Below are 16340 nucleotides of genomic sequence, written 5' to 3'. Positions count from 1 at the left end.
GTTCACTATTTAGCCCAGGCTGACCTTGAATTCATGGCAATCCTCCTGCTTCACCCTCCTGAGTGCTGGGATTGCGGGCATATTCCACCATGCCCTGGCTAACTGTGTTCTATTTCTTCTCTCCCTTCTTTTGGGCAGCCCAGTGCCCATGGTGTACAGTCTGGTAGAAAGGACGGTTGGACTCAAAATACAGAGGGATCAAGTGCCCCTGTGGCTCCAGGTTTCGGGAGAAGAGTGTAAAGCGTTCAGCTGTCAACATAAGCTGTTGGCACCTTGAATCCTTTAGGGTTGGCTCTTTGTAGGGCTGCTGCTGCTGCCTTGTGGGGGAGCGGGGCATGCCCCCATGCTAAGCTTCTTAACCTGCGCTGCACGGGTCTTTGTGAAGCCTCTGGTGCTCTTCTGTCCCCCGGAGCACTACGAAGCCCTGGTGTCGCCCATCCTCGGACCTCTGTTCACCTACCTCCACATGGTGAGAGGGGTCAGGAGGGAGGGCAGCGTGTTCGTGGCACTGGCTACTCAATGTGTAACCTGCCAGCCCTGTGGACTTGTCACTGACTTGATGGCCAAGTCTTTCTGAGTAGAGAGACATTTGTTCTGCATGGACAGGAGCAAAATTATAGAAACCGTCTCTAGCTGGTTTTGTTTTCAGTGCTGGACATTGAATCCACGGTCTCATGCATTTTAGACAAGTGCTCCCCACCACTGAGCTACATCTTTTTTATTTTGAGATCAGGTTTCACTAAGTTGCCCAGCCTGCCCTCAAATTTGTGATCCTCCTGCCTCAGCCTCCAAAGAGCTGAGGTTACAGGTCTGCATGACCACATCTGGCTCCATGGCTCCTTGTCTGTTTTTTAACTTTGCCAGGCTCTACTAAGAAGGCCTATCATTGATACCTGGATCATCATTGGCTAATTTTTGTCACGAAGCAGACGTTAGATAGTTTGTGCTCTGGTCGTCTCCCGGTCCTAGCACATACTTCCTTTGTGTTTTCCCAGAGGCTTTCCCAGAAGTGGCAAGTGATTAATCAGAGGAGCCTGCTGTGGTAAGGAAGCCCACCCTCAGGTCTGGGTGGGGAAAGGACAAGGGGCAGAGAGGGATTCTCCTGATCCAGGGGAGCTGAAGTCATTCTCAGCTGAGGCGGCGGGTGACGCTGGACAGGCTATGCACGACAGGCTGGCTCTGAGATCTCGCCTGCATGGGGGCTTCCGTCACCTTATCCCAGGCGGAGTCACAGGTCAGAAGGGCCCTTGGTGGGCCCCTACTGTCCCTTTCCCGAATCTGCATAGTACACAGAGGCAAAGGACGCAGTAGAAGAAAGAGGGCACCAAGGGGGTTACTGCTTTCGATGTCCGGTTTCTCTGCACCCTCATGGTATCCGGCTCCCTGGTTTTCAGCAGTGGAGAAGAGGAGGCTGTGGAGGAAAACCCTGAGTCCCAGGAGATGCTGGAGGAGCAGCTGGTGAGGCTGTTGACCCGAGAAGTCATGGACCTCATCAGTAAGTGGTGTCCAAGAGCCGCAGGTGGAAACAGGCTTAGGTCTGCTGACAGGGTGCCGAATACTGACCTGATGGCCAGCGGTGTGGCTCAAGCCATGGAACCAAAACAGGGAAAGAAGCAGCAGCTAGCTAATCCTTACGCTGAACGCAGAACATTTTATGGGCTGCGAGCTGGACAGTGTCCACGGCAGAATATGAGGCTGTCATCTCAGTAGAAACTCAGATAATGTTAGAGATCATTTTCCTTTTTTTTTTTTAAATAGGGACAATTGTAAATTCTTGCACATGGAGGTTATTGATTTTCTTTTCTGTTTTTGTAAATGTTGAATGAAACAGCACTTGGCCATTTCATTATTGGTAATACAGAGTAGACAAGGGTCTGTCAGTCACCCCTCTGCCACTTCTGTCAGGATTCTGTCACTTCCCCCAGCTAACTGAACGTGAGGAGGGACCAGAGCACAGCCTGGTCAGGCCTCAGAATCCCTCTGCTATTTTTTTTGTTTTTTTTTTTTTGTTTTTCTCCGGTACCGGGAACCGAACTCACGACCTTGCGCTTGCCAGGCAGGCGCTTTTGCCGCTGAGCTAAATCCCCAGCCCCTTCCCTCTGCTATTATAGATGAAGCTGTTCTTTGATCCCAACAGTTCCCCTCCCCTCCCTGGCTGGAGACAGTGTGGGATCATCTCCTGAGGTGGCTTTGGGCAGGGGTGATATTAACCCCCCTGTTTACCCAGTAACCCTGTTTTCTTGCCACAGCGGTTTGCTGTGTGGCAAAGAAGAGTGCAGACCACAGTGCCGCTCCGCCTGCAGATGGAGAAGGTGAGTGAGCCCGTCACCCGGCCCGGAGGTCTGCTCTTCTGGGCCAGCTCTGCTCCTGCAAAAACCTTGTTAAGCTGGCTGACAAGGGTGAGAGGTGACCCTCTAGCTATTGCCATGCCAGCCTTGTTGCTGAACTTCCACCGTCCTTGTGCTGCAGAGCCTTTGCACCTGCTCCTTCCTGTATCTAAACTACACTTCCAGCTCTCTGCAGGGCCTGTTCTCTCGCTTCATTCAGGTCTCTGCTCCAGTGTTGCCTCCTCCAGGTCTTCTGTGATAACTGATCAAAGATAACAACCACCCATTCTGTAGATGTCTTCTGCTCTATTTTGCTTCATGGTATTTCTTACCACATGCTTTTATGACCGTATTTATGTGTTCATTCATTGCCTCTTTCTCTCAATAGAATGCAATCTCCTATCTGGGCAGGGGCTCTATCCTTTTCCTTTTATATTCTCGGTGACTGCATCAGCTCTTCTCATAGTGGCTCTCACATCTCTGTTTAGCATTAAAAGGTCCTCAGTGTGTGCAGCTTCCTTTGCTGCCCAGCTTCCCATTTCATGTGTCCAGTGCAGTAAAACTCCAGGAGCTCTGCCCCAGGCCTGGGCTTCTGCTGCCTTATGTGTGGCTGGGGGTGAGTGTGTGTATGTGTATGTGTGTGTGTGTGTGTGTGTGTGTGTGTGCGCGTGCCTGGGGTAGGTGGATGGGTGTGTATATGTGTGTGCGCATGCGCACACACGTGAGCATTTGTCTGCCTGCTGCTATCCCACTACTCAGCACCACCTGCCTGGGACAAACCCACACCAGTATAGGCCTCCTTTATGAAAGCATGGGGCTTGACATTCCACTCTGCCTACAGATGAAGAGATGATGGCCACTGAGGTGACCCCATCTGCCATGGCAGAACTTACTGACCTGGGCAAATGTCTGATGAAGCATGAGGTGGGTAGGAGCCAGAAGTAAAACTCCCTTTGATAGTCACTTTTATTATTTTCCCACTTATCTATTAAAACTCCAGCTTGCAGTGTATAACAGAGAAGTGCATATTTTCAGCTGTAATCCCCCTTCCTTTCCCCTCCAGGATGTCTGCACTGCGCTGTTAATTACAGCCTTCAATTCCCTGGCCTGGAAGGACACTCTGTCCTGCCAAAGGACAACCACGCAGCTCTGCTGGCCTCTGCTTAAACAAGTATGCTTATCCCTCCCCATGACCCTCATAGAAGGTTTGGGTCATGTTCATTAATTGAATCAGCTGGGAGAATCGGGGTGCTGGGGCCTTCTGAGAGCCCCTGTGGCCCTGAGCACAGCCGTGTTTCCAGGTTCTGTCAGGGACACTGCTCGCTGACGCCGTCACATGGCTCTTCACCAGTGTGCTGAAAGGGTTACAGACACACGGGCAGCATGACGGCTGCATGGCCTCCCTGGTCCACCTGGCCTTTCAGGTCTATGAGGCGCTGGTGAGTGGGGGGTGGGGGGCTGTGGCTTCTTGGCTCAGCTTGCAGGGTGTTGGTATCCGCTGGATCACTACTACTACTGCCTGTGGTGGGTGTGATGGAGCGGGCGTGGTGGCTGGGTCAGAACCCACATCGAGTGAGTTTATCCACTCAGCGTCCCAGGTACCTGGAGATGAGAGCTGTGATGGAGCAAATCCCAGAAATACAGAAGGACTCTCTGGACCAGTTTGACTGTAAACTGCTGAACCCCTCCCTACAGAAAGTGGCTGACAAGCGGCGGAAGGACCAATTTAAACGCCTCATCGCAGGCTGCATTGGGGTAGGTGCTCCCTCTGCATCGTCCTCCAGTCCCACCAGCTGGCTTGTGGTCTTCGTAGACTATGTGGCAAACAGATCACCAGCCATCATGGGTGGTCTCTGAGCCACTTCGGGGGCCAAACATTGATTCTTACTTTCTTTCTACAGAAACCCTTGGGGGAACAGTTCCGAAAAGAAGTGCATATTAAGAATCTTCCCTCACTTTTCAAAAAAACAAAGCCAATGCTGGAGACAGAGGTGCTGGACAATGAGGGGGGCAGCCTGGCCACCATCTTTGAACCCTGAATCAAGCTTTTGGGCATCCTTCCTCGGCCTTTGTCGTCATCTCTTCTTCCCTTTCGTAGCTAATCTCTAGGCCCCTCTCGCACTGCCACCTCACTGTCCACCACTGTCAGCTGGAGCCAAGCTGGGTCTGAGCAGAAGAGTGGGCCCTGTGCAGGAAGGGCCAGCATCCTTCTAAGGCACCAGGAAAGGGAGTCAGGGCGGACACATCGATTTGTCGTGATCTCCTGATTAGTTCCATTCTGCTTGCAGTTTGGGCTTGCCTGAGAAAAGGTAGAGCAGAGCGGTCCTTCTCCCCAAGCCTGCCACCCCAGTGCAGCCACACACCTGTACAGAATGGGAGCTGGGGTGCTGTGCCCAGCACCGCAACCAGCTGGGCTTGTAAGGGCTGAGCCCCTGACCACTTGTGCCAGAGTTTCTCCCGGACCATTACGCGTCCCATTGAGCCCCAGCTGCTGGGCTGGCAGGGACCCTTCTCCACCCCCAGTGGCTTGTCTGCCTTAGGTGCTAAGTGCTCAGCTAAATTCAGCCAGTTCTCTCATCTGCATTTGCAGCGAGAACTTGGTCACGTGATGGGCTCCATGGTACAGGCTACTGCTAGTCTGGGCATGGATAGGACGTGCAGGCACCAGGGCTGGGGAGCGTTCAGTGCTCTCTGACGACCCCGAGAGTTCACACATCTTGCCCTTTCACAAATGACCCTTAGGGATTTCCCCAGCCTACGGTCTACTCGGGCCTGACAGCCACAAGCGATACCGTTGTCACCCAAGGATAATCCAGACCAACTAGGCTTAATTTGTGATAAGCAGCTAGCAGAGCGACTGGTCTCATAGGACCAGCTGAGTCCAGGTGCCTTTAAAATTCTCATGGCCTTTCAGGTCCCTGGTCACTTGTCTCAAGGGCCAATTCTGAAAGAGAAAAAATTTTTGCCTTCCCATCACAACCTGTCCAAAGTCCACCCTAGAGGTCACTGGAAGGCCCCAAAGCAGAGGGGACGTGGTGGGACCTAGTCTTGGGGTAACCCTGCAGACAGGTCCGCGTCCAGTTGCTGGCAGGCTGAGAGGCACCGGCATGACATGGTATGGGTGGGAAGAGACAACTTTGGGAAAACAGTGTCAGTTTGTCAGCTCTGCTGCACACGTCTGCCCCCTCTTCCTGCGCGGTGCTTGAGGATTCTGTTGATTGTCAAGGCGATCTCACGAGTATTTCCTCCATACTTGATAGCTGCCTACTCCTCTGTCTGATTGGGGCTGTGGAGGGTGTAGTATTTATTGTGTTGTAATATTTTTAACATCCTGTGACCTCATGCTAGAAATTTTCTATTGTTTATAGAACCTTTTTTGTAGAAATGTTAACTCTAAAGCACATCTGCATGTCAGTAAAAATCTGTTTCATACAGCAAGGGCCCTATCCGCCTTTTTCAAACAAGTTCTAAAGCCAGAGATGCAGTCCAGTTGCCTGCTCATGGATGGCATCCTGCCATGGAAAGTGAGGACCTGTTCCAGACCCACCCAGGTTCTCGGTACCTCCCGGGCCTGCCACACTCTGCAGAGGAAGCTGCAGCTCTTTCTCTATGAAGCTGTCAGTAGCAACGTGGCTGGGACTGCAGCAGAAACCCTTCTTCCTACCCAACCTTCCCTGCAGATAGGTGAGGTGGCACATCCATTCTGGCCATTTGTGTATCTTCTAGGGTGTGTGGCTGTGCTCCCAAACGACTTCAGTCCGGCTTTCTCAAAGGGTTAAAAGGACTTCACCTCAGCCTACACCCTCACCTGCAGGGAACTCTACTAAATGCCAAATCTGTTCTCAGAAGAGGCTCCATATTTTTAGACCAAAACTAAAAACCGTCTCAAAAGTTTTGGACATGAATTTATTTACATCAAGGGCCTTACAAAGGCATAAAGTCCCATTCTGTGGCACATTTAACAAAATGTATTGATTTGACAAACTGGAATTGGACCTCTAGTCAGTCCCATGGGTCCAGCAGTCCCATGGAACCACCGGAGGCAGCCAATCCCAGCCACTGTGAGTCCCCAGCAGCCTCAGTCCATCTGCACAGCATCCAGTTCATCCAGGAACCGCTGGCACTTCCCCATCAGCACTTTGATGGCTTCGCTCACCAGCACATCTGGTGGCAACACTCCTGTAGACTCCACAGAAACTGGGGGCCAGAGGGACACTTCAGCTAAGCAGCATCAGAGAACACCCCATCCCCAGCACACCCTGCTCTGATCTACTTACAGATGTAATGATCCCGGACACGGGCAAGCCGCACAGCCTTCTTCAGCTTCTCATGCCGGAAGACCTCCCTGCTGAAGGTGTCCAGCCTGGGATTAGCAACTCGGGCCACCTTCTTACCTAATGAAAACAATGTACATTACATTTTGTCTGTTAGGAGCATAGAGCTTTTATAGCTCTTCCACCTTCAAAAAGGAGAAACACATCTTAGGTCCCTTCCTGAGAGCACGGCTCATGCCATACCTTGCACTTCCTGCACCTCAATAACACCGGGTGAGAAACAGCGGCTGAGCTCCTCTGCGGCCTCGCCTTCCACAGGTTCAAGCAGGGTGATGTCTGGCAGAAGCCTGTAACTGGCTGTTGCCACCGGAGAGAACTTGGCATGATCTTTGCCTGGACAGAGGAGTCAGCCCGTGAGAACCTTTGCCCTTGCACACTGATGATACAAACCCACCTGCTTCCTACCTGCTGGCAACGTCCCAGCAGAGTTCTGTAGCCACATCTGTGCCACTGCACATCAAACCACCAGCCCACCCCTGCTCTCCCTGCCCGGGCGGTCGCAGAGTTCTCACCAATGCCTTTGACACAGTGCATGAGCAGGTCAATCTCCTGGCCAGGCCGCAGCTGGGCAATGAGGATGTCATCGTGCACTGGCCGGATTGTGCCCTCTGGGAAAACATCAGCCTGGTTCCCCAGGGGAACCCATGTCATGTGCCTGGTGTACACTGCAGGAAAAGTATGTCAGAAGGCCCCATCCTAGAAACCAGCCCCCGTCAGCACATGAGCCCTCTTCCTAACCTGCTGCTCACCCTTGTGGTTCACATAGAGTTCGTTGGGGTCCGAGGAATCTTTAGCAGCGTGGGGGTTCCGGGTGCACCTGACCTGCAGCCGGAACTGCAGAGTGTCTATCTCTGTGCCTTCTTCGTCTCCTGCACACAAACGGAGAATGGCAACTTTTGAAGAACTAGTAAACATTTGAGAACCAGGCAGTATGCTGAAAGCTTTACACGTTCTCAATCTGACAAATTTAGGAAGGGAAGGGCAAGCATTCTAACAAGAGCTGACGTATCAGAAGATGAGTAACTTGCCCAAGGTCATCCAGTAGTCAGTCTAGGAACTGAACCCAGGCAGTCTGATCCTAGAATGTACTTGAGGACAGAGCTGTTCCACTACTCTCAAAATTTCATTTTCTTGCTAGGCGTGGTGGCACACACCTGTATTCCCAGCATGCAGGAAGCTGAGGCAGAAAGACTGCCACAAGTTCAAGGCCAGCCTGGGATACACAGTGAGTTCAAGGCCACCTTGAAATACACAGCGAAATCTTGTCTAAAACAAAATAAAACAAAAAAAGTTCGTTTTCCTAAGACACTCACCTTCATTCCGAAATTCAAAAAGCCGAGGATCAGCAAGAATAGGAATGAGCCCCAGACGGTGAGCAAGGATCTCATCCTGGACAATGGATGTGTTGTTGTACACCAGGACCTTTTCCACAGCCATTGTTGGCACCTGCCCAAGAAAATATGGCCCATGTGCCAAAGCCCACCAGACTCCCGACCTAGCCACTGCCCAAGACAGGAACCCCTTCCAAGAAGGATGCTTAATGACAAGACAAAGGGGAAGAAAAGTTCAGGAAAATTCCTGGGGAAATAAGGGGAAGGGAGAGCTTGAGACAGTTCTACAAGCAAGGTGCTGATGTAGTTCCTCAGACAACTCCACGCCTGCTGTACCTCTGCTAAAAGAATTCGCCGGAAAGCGTTGGCAATTGCTGCATCAATTCCCACCATGTCAAACTCCAATGAGTTTTCATCCATATGTACCACATCCACGCGGAAGTTCTAAGGAGACAGAAAAAAACAGTAAAACATGAAGTATGCTTCTCTGATCAAAAGTCTTCTCTGTAACAGCCCTGGATATTTCTCTCAACATTCTAACATGCTCTCATTCAAAACCTTCCCTCTGCACAGAAGACTCCTATTAGATGCTCTTTGTCCTTTGGTGCTTTGCTTCCTTTGTTTTCTTTTTTCTTTTTCTTTTTTTTCCTTTTTGAGACGGGGTCTCACTACGCAGTTCAGGCCGGCCTTGAGCTCACTTTGTAGCCCACACTGCTCTCTAATTCTCAAGGATCCTCCTACCTCAGCCGTCTGAGTGCTGGGATTACAGGCATGTGCCACCATGCCTGGCGGCTTCCTTTGTTTTCTTAAACAGGGTCTCACCATATAGTTCAGTTTGGTCTTAACTCACTACATAGCCCAGGCTGGCCTTAAACTCTGGCTGGCACAGCTACACCCAGCAAAAATCTCTTCTTTTCCAAACAATTATTACCTTTGTTTCTCTTTTTTTCTTTTTTTTCTTTGTCTTTTTGAGACAGGGTCTCACTAGGCAGTTTAGGCTGGCCTTCACTCACTTTGTAGCCCAGGCTGGTCTCAAACTCACAACGATCCTCCCGAGTGCTGGGATTACAGGCATGCACCACCACTCCTGGCTACCTTCCTTTCTGAGGACCACTCCTTCTCTGAGTCCTAAATTTACTATACTCCGCCACCCCCTAAATGTTAACTTTGTCCTACATTCTGGTTGTTTCCCTCAACCACACTCCTTCTACTGGCAACCCAAAAAATTTTCTCACTTCACATCTTTCAATCTAATAGCCTACTAGACAGGAAATTACACCATCATCCCTGTTGCCTGATCCACTTCCCCTTATTGGTAAATGGCAACATCATCCATCACAGCAGATCCCCAAGCCATTTTACAAGCTCGGCCTCAGCCCTTACCAAAGCAATTGAAAATTTACTGGGTGCCATCCCTTGCCACCATAGTCTCAGTTCAGTCCTTCAATCCCAGCACGGTATATAACCTAGCAGATCTGCCTTGTCAGGTATGATCCTCCTCAAACCCACTGCCTCCTAGCCATCAAGGCTGCAATGGGGTCGTGCCCCTTAAGAACTCTGCTAAAGCTCCCTGTGACCTGCAGGGCCCAAGACGCACGATCTTGTGACCACTCATGCTGGCCCCCAACATCCCGGCGACAGCGAGCTGCTGGGACACACACTGGGGACACCTCACCCAGCTCGCTGTTCGTAGTCTCTCCTCACTGCTCTCAAATTTTACTCACCGTTCAAAGCTCCATCCAGATGTCATCTCCATGAAATTTTACATACCTCTACTGTCAGCCTGTCTAAACTGCGAGCCTCTGCAGGATGACCGCCCCACTCCACGACCCCGTCCAGATCCCTATCAACTGCCTTTGCCACACTATACAGCAATCATTGCTTTACGCATGCTACACCCCAAAAATTGTTTTATAGAACAGAGCAGCAACTGTCTAACTTGGCCTCTCCATGGAGCGCCTAGAATAAGGCTCAATAAACGTTTAATTTTACCGGGACAACCCTAGGAACATCTGAGGCACATGCTGCTCGGATCATTCTGTCGGGCCCCAAACCCTCTCCGGACACCTCCGGCCGCACCCACCTTCTCGAAGCGGTCCTGGTCCCAGGCATCGTCGTAACCCGAATAGTTCCCGGGAAAGTCCGTGGTATGAACCTAGGGCAAAGACAGGAACCTGTCCACCAAGGGGCAGTAGGGCCCAGCGCATCCCCATTCTGATCCTAGCCCAACAAACCCTGTTCCTGTCTCAGTCTTCCTCCCGAGCGCCAGGCGTGAGGCCCTTACGTTGCGAACCCCGAACTCCCCCAGAACCACGCGGTTCCGCATCTCCTCCACCGCCCGCGACGCCGCCATCTTCAACCACTCCACGAGACCTGGTCCTCACTCCGGCGCTTTTTTCCCAGCAGCCTGCTTTCGTATCCGTAGCAACGCTCCGCCCCCTCGCGCCGGAAATATCGCGATGCTTAGTCCCGCCCGCCCCCTCCACGTCCGCAGCTTCCGGAAGTCGGTCCTGGCCAAACATCCGGGTTCTCCGTGTAGAGGTCCGGTAGATACTATCTGTCCTCCCCTGGGCACCGTCTTTGGCTCCGGCCCACCCTCGCCCGCATCTCCCAGTCGCACGGGGCTCGAGCGAGCTTCAGCGACGGGAGCCCTCGAGGGACATGGCAACTCCAGCCGCGCCGGCCGGCGGGGCCCGAAGCGGGGCTGGCCCAGAATGGGGAGGGTTCGAAGAAAACATCCAGGTATGGCCCCAGAGCTCCGGCTGTCAGCAGCCCCGGGGCCAAAGCCGCCCTAAAGTGTCGTCCACTGCCCTTCCCCTGGAGTTGTCTTCCAGGTGCCCTTACACGACTCAGGGGCCCTAGTGCCCACTGAGTCGGGGCAGGATTATGCTCCAGCCGGAGTACCGCGGGCTCCGGACCTGCGGGAGGGGCGGAGAAAAGCGTCACACCTTCGGGACAAGTTAGGAAGTCGGTCGGGGGCGGTCGTGGTGTGGGGCAGGGACTGGGCTCCACTGGCACTGTGGATATGGTCTTGTCCGGGGCTTGGGAAAGACAAAAGAAATGGGCGCTTCTGCAGCCCGCTGAGCGTCTGACCAGGAAAGAAGCAGACGTATATGAAGACAAGCAGCAAGTTTCCTGCCTGCAAGAGTCCTAGAGCCGGCAGCCAAGGGGTCCGAGAGTAAACGAGGGGAAAGAGGGGGTGTGATCCGTCGTGATTCCAAGCTATGTCCTCTGCAGTGCAGGAACAAGCCCTAAGTCCTGGGATGGTCAGATTTAATGGCTACAACAGAAAGGCAGTCTAGGAGCCATTGTCTCCACAGGGCGGGGGCTCAGCTGTGATTGACATGGAGAACATGGACGACACCTCAGGCTCCAGCTTCGAGGACATGGGTGAGCTGCATCAGCGCCTCCGCGAGGAAGAGGTGGATGCTGATGCGGCTGCTGCAGAGGAGGAGGACGGGGAGTTCCTGGGCATGAAAGGCTTCAAGGGACAGCTGAGCCGGCAGGTGGCTGATCAGGTAAGCAAGGCTGAACCCTTGGCACATGGGAAAGTGGCCCTAGGCCACACTGGTGCTGTTCACCCCAGGCTGTCCAGTTAGAACCACGTAGAAGTCCAACAGAAAACAGGCAGCAGGGGCTGGAACCAAAAGTCTCATAATTCCTGTCCCCATCTCCCTTCAGATGTGGCAGGCAGGAAAGAGACAAGCATCCAGAGCCTTCAGTTTATATGCCAACATCGACATCCTGAGACCCTATTTTGATGTGGAGCCTGCCCAGGTGCGAAGCAGGTGAGGATCCTTCTCCTGCCAGAAGCTTCCCTCCTGACACCTAGTGCTTCATCCAGGCTGTGCTGCTCCAGACTAGATACTGAGCCCCCACTCGGGTGGGCTCCCCTCTTCCTGACCTAGCACTGTCCTTCCTGCACCAACATTGAGCACAACATGGCAGTGACACATTGCCTTCCTCCTCTTTGCACCCCGCACACTGCTGCACCTCTCACAAAACCTAGTTCAGGCCAGGCGTGGTGGCCCTCACCTGTAATCCCAGCACCTGGGAGGCCAAGGCAAGAGGATTATAAATTCAAGGCCACCCTGGGCTGCATGGCAAGATCCTGTCTCCAAAACAAAACTAGCTCACAAGGCACTTCCTTTGTTCTGCATTCCTCAGCCCACCCCATTTGTTCTCACCCAGGGCTGCTATGTGGAACTCTGCCCTTTCCTCCAGCAGATGGCACTTTAACACTCAGTGTGGTCTTATCACTGTGTCTATCTCCCTGTAGACCAGCAGCCCCTCAAAAGCAGGCTCTGCCCTCTTTATGTTTGCATTCCTGGTACCAGAATAATCTCAGAACCAGCATGTTGGGGCATAGTTATGGACTGGCTTCTCAAAAGGTGGATTTAGCTGAGTGTTGTAGTCCACACCTGTAGTCCCAGCTGCATGTGAGGCCGAGGCCAGGAACACCACAAGTTCAAAACCTGTCCAGGCAACTTAGTGAGACCTTGTCTCAAAAGAGGCGGAGACATAGCCCAGTGGTATAGAGCACTTGCCTAGCCTTTGGGAGGCCCTGCATTCATTCTCCAGTAGTGCCAAGGGCAGAAGTGTGGGGGCCTTAACCTTAGCTTGGTTCTTTGTTCATCCTTTAACCAGTTTTAATCAAATACCCAGAGCCAGGTGCACTGTTCATGGTGCTTGATTCAGTGGTGAAGATAGATGGGAGCCTTGCTATTGAGTGCAGTTACACTAAAGAACTCATGGGACAGGGCACACACAAGGGACACCTGAGCCTAAGCAGGCTGCTGGGACAGAGCTGGCTTCTGAGAGAAAGTAATAACTAGCTGAAAACCCAGGCCAGTTACTTAGGAAGGGATCTTTCCTTCTAAACCTTTCCTAAGACTGCATCCCAACTGAGTTCTGGGACCCTCTGCTGACGTCTGCCTGTCTTGAAGGGAGATCAAGTCAGATAGGTAATGGCCAGGCCTCCTCCCAATGCTCAGCAGGCTTCTCTGAGTTCCCCAAATAGCTGCTGCCCCAGTTGAGCACTGTCATCCTTCCCTGCATCTTTACAACCCTTTTCTCCCCCTGTCCCCCAGCATGTCTGTTCCCTGGAGCTAGACAGATGACTAGGGTCAGTCCTCCTCCAGAGCCTCCTGACCCAGTGCTACCTCTGCTCTCATCTCTCCTCTCCTCTCCCAGGCTACTGGAGTCCATGATCCCCATCAAGATGGTCAACTTCCCCCAGGTGACTAGGGGGTGGCTGTGGGGGCGGGGGCACCAAGCCAAGCCTGGGAAGGTGGAAAAAAGCATCATACCCTCCGGCCTGAAGGAGTTGGTATTTTGACAGAAAATTGCAGGGGAGCTGTACGGCCCTCTCATGCTGGTCTTCACGCTGGTTGCCATCCTTCTGCATGGGATGAAGACGTCTGACACCATTATCGTAAGCAGGCCAGAGGATGGGGGGTGGCTGAAGTAGGTCGAAAGCTGCCCGAAGACACGATGGTAGAGTGAGACAGGCAGCTCTTGCAGAAAGCCCTTGGCAAGTGAGGCTGGGATTGAGGCCTCCCTGGACTAACAGAGCCTTCACCCCACAGCGGGAGGGCACCCTGATGGGCACAGCCATTGGCACCTGCTTTGGCTACTGGCTGGGCGTTTCATCCTTCATTTACTTCCTCGCCTACCTGTGTAACGCCCAGATCACTATGCTCCAGATGTTGGCGCTTCTGGTAAGGAGGCAGGCCTGCCTCTGTCCGAGGGCCCCTGGGCCTAGGGTGGGAGGAGCAGCCAGTGGCCATGTATTTCCCGGGGGCTGGGTGAGGGGCGTGCTGGCACAGCCCAGTGATTTTCCTCTCTGCCACCCTTCTCCCAGGGCTATGGTCTCTTCGGGCACTGCATTGTCCTGTTCATCACCTACAACATCCACCTCCACGCCCTCTTCTACCTCTTCTGGCTGCTGGTGGGGGGGCTGTCCACCCTGCGCATGGTAAGTGGGCACTGTCCTCCCACGGGGAGCCCAAGCTCGGTACCTGCTGAGGCTTTAAGCGGAGGCCGGGGCCACAGGCTGTTCTCTCTTGGTGGGGTCAGTTGTACCCCACCCCTCTGACTCGGGGCCCTCTGAGCTGCATCCCGTGGTCCTAGGTGGCAGTGCTGGTGTCTCGGACCGTGGGCCCCACCCAGAGGCTGCTCCTGTGTGGCACCCTGGCCGCCCTACACATGCTCTTCCTGCTGTATCTGCACTTTGCCTACCACAAGGTGGTAGAAGGTAAGTGGTGTGAGGGCCGTGTGGGCCAGTCAGAGGGTTGCCCAGGTCAGGAGCTGTGCTCATTCATCTCCCGCTTCTTGCATCCCTCCTTGCAGGGATCCTGGACACGCTGGAGGGCCCCAACATCCCACCTATGCAGAGAGTCCCCAGGGACGTCCCCGGTGTGCTGCCTGCTGCCAGGCTTCCTGCCACCATGCTCAATGCCACAGCCAAGGCTCTTGTGGTGTCTCTGCAGTCGCACTGACCGTCTGAAATCCATGAAATCTTTACTGCCCCAGTTTTGGAGCAGAAGATTAAAGGACAGGACTGTGTCTCTTGGCTGGGGTCTGCAGCCATCTCTGAGCTGTACCTACTTAGGTGCCTCCGTGACACCTTTCCAGGCTGCTGAAAGGCACAAGGCTGGGAACTCCTGGCTAGGATTGCCAGGCTCTGGAGCCTGTGCCGAAAGTGGGTCAGCACCCTGAACACGCCCCCCATGTTGCTAATTATAGACTCGATAATTAAAACACTGCTTGAGTCTGGAACTGCAGCTCCTGTTCCAGTGTTCTCCCTGGCACCCTGCCTCTTGTACACACAGGGTTAATGTGCCACGTCTCTTCTTTATCCCCTCACTTGGGCAAGGTGAAGGTGGGAGAGGCCAGACCACTTAGATGGCAGTGACTTTGTGGAACCTGCCCAAGGGCAGAGCACCTGTGAACCCTGGAGTAGAGGGCAGGCCTGAGGAAGAGTGCACACAATATGAATCTCTGCTGCCTGCACTTTCAGTACGGATTGGACAGAAATTTCCAGTTTGAACCCCACGCAGTACAAGGACCTGATGCAGCTGGGCCATCACAGAGCAAACTACCATGGAGCTCACAGCTGAAACCAACTTGACTTTGCCCTGCCCTTCGTGGGCCTGCTCCCATCGAATCGGTTTTCTCTTTCTGTCCTCTTCTTTCAAGAATACCCTCACATTGCACCACCCACTACCCCTTCAGTCTGTTCCACTTAAGGTGATTGAAAATTCAGGGCAGGCCTAGTGGCCTCTACCTAAAAAGCCAGCACTCAGAGGCCGAGGCAGAGTATTGCAAGTTCAAGCTCAACCTGGGCAACTTATCAAAAAATTTAACAAAAAAAGAAATGTAGTTCAGTGCAAAAGGCCCACGGTCCATAAAAATCAGATGGCTGTAGAGGAAATAGGGCTTTGGGGGTGTGCGTGTATTGAGGTGGGGTGCTGGTGGGGTTGGAGCCCACGGCCTTGTGCTTGCCAGGCAAATAAGTGCTGTACCACTGAGCCACACCCCCAGCCTAGTATTTAGTTTTTCAAAACAACCTGCCACTGCTAAACCTGAGTCAGCAGCATCTTTACTTCCCACTAAAGGGACCGACAGCCGGGGGCCTTTCATTTTCCCTGTGTTGCCCAGAGCGCTCCCACTACAGTCGTCAGGGTGCTGGGCCCCCTCCCTTACAGGCCCTCGCTGCCACCCAGACACTGTCGCTGTTCCTGGCTCACTTTCATTTTCAGACGTTAAAGGCACCTGCAGGACACCACCCACGGCACCCAGGCCTGCAGTCTCCCTGAAGGGTGTGCAGACTCTGCAGCCGCCAAGGCGCCCGCTGGGGAAGCACAGGCGGAATCCCCACGTACGCGGCGCCTTGCGTCACGGGTAGGGCGGGGCGGGGCGACGGCAGCGCAGATTAAAGGGCCCGGGACCTGCAACCCCAAGAGGGACACGCTGTAGGGGTGGGTGAGTCTTAAGCGCTGGAGATGGCGGGGAATGGGCAGCAGAGCCGGCCTAGTATCACACACGCCCCCTTCACGCGCTGCGGTCCCCGTCGCGCCGTCTCGGTCCCGCCCGTCCTAGGCCCCAGCCCTGTCTTTCCACTGTCCGGTTCGGCACGGTCCTGAGAAGAGCAACCCTCCGCTCGGCGCCCCGTAGTGCGCATAGCCTCTAGGGCCGCGTGGCCAGGCTGGGAGGGGCGGGGCGAACGCCGGTGACGCGGCCCGTTGCTATGGAAACCCGCCGCCTGCTCCGGCGCAGGAGCTGAAGCTGAGCAGCCGCGCGCCGCGCGCCGCCCGCCTTGGGCTGTCCCCGCGAGACGCGCACCG

At 53.7% G+C, this 16340-nt stretch overlaps 3 protein-coding genes across 5 annotated transcripts in view; 2 read left to right on the top strand and 1 right to left on the bottom strand.

Moving 5' to 3' along the window:
- The window catches only part of Xpo5 (exportin 5), a 41352-nt gene extending 35590 nt beyond the window's left edge, over positions 1–5762 (top strand). For 2 of the 3 annotated variants that reach the window (XM_005389780.1, XM_013516821.1), the window contains exons 24-32: positions 372–469; positions 996–1042; positions 1398–1495; positions 2250–2312; positions 3169–3251; positions 3391–3498; positions 3629–3766; positions 3918–4082; positions 4229–5762. In XM_005389780.1, coding sequence (XP_005389837.1) covers positions 372–469; positions 996–1042; positions 1398–1495; positions 2250–2312; positions 3169–3251; positions 3391–3498; positions 3629–3766; positions 3918–4082; positions 4229–4366 — 938 coding nt within the window. In that variant the 3' untranslated portion in view covers positions 4367–5762. Of the gene's footprint in view, positions 1–371; positions 470–995; positions 1043–1394; positions 1496–2249; positions 2313–3168; positions 3252–3390; positions 3499–3628; positions 3767–3917; positions 4083–4228 lie in introns of all 3 variants that reach the window. The other variant, XM_013516820.1, reaches the window with a different exon arrangement.
- Positions 5763–6215: 453 nt separating this feature from the next.
- On the bottom strand, positions 6216–10410 carry Polr1c (polymerase (RNA) I polypeptide C, 30kDa). The gene is made up of 9 exons (XM_005389779.2): positions 10277–10410; positions 10076–10147; positions 8329–8436; positions 7975–8107; positions 7411–7530; positions 7174–7326; positions 6845–6994; positions 6605–6721; positions 6216–6524 (listed from the first exon to the last, which is right to left on the bottom strand). Exons 1-9 carry the CDS (start codon positions 10343–10345, stop codon positions 6406–6408), a joined length of 1041 nt encoding a protein of 346 aa, XP_005389836.1. The 5' UTR covers positions 10346–10410; the 3' UTR covers positions 6216–6405.
- An 81-nt stretch (positions 10411–10491) lies between these two features.
- Positions 10492–14777, top strand: Yipf3 (Yip1 domain family, member 3). Its single transcript, XM_005389778.1, has 9 exons — positions 10492–10734; positions 11313–11510; positions 11674–11780; positions 13186–13231; positions 13334–13426; positions 13581–13712; positions 13856–13969; positions 14125–14248; positions 14344–14777. The coding sequence occupies exons 1-9, from the start codon at positions 10654–10656 to the stop codon at positions 14490–14492; spliced, it is 1044 nt and encodes a 347-aa protein (XP_005389835.1). The 5' UTR covers positions 10492–10653; the 3' UTR covers positions 14493–14777.
- Positions 14778–16340: the final 1563 nt, after the last annotated feature.

The sequence above is a fragment of the Chinchilla lanigera genome, unplaced genomic scaffold (genome assembly GCF_000276665.1).
Source record: "Chinchilla lanigera isolate Chin_1 unplaced genomic scaffold, ChiLan1.0 scaffold00036, whole genome shotgun sequence".
Lineage (NCBI taxonomy): Eukaryota > Metazoa > Chordata > Mammalia > Rodentia > Chinchillidae > Chinchilla > Chinchilla lanigera.
The sequence above is the reverse complement of the archived record's forward strand: the minus strand, read 5'-3'. Positions and strand labels throughout refer to the sequence as shown.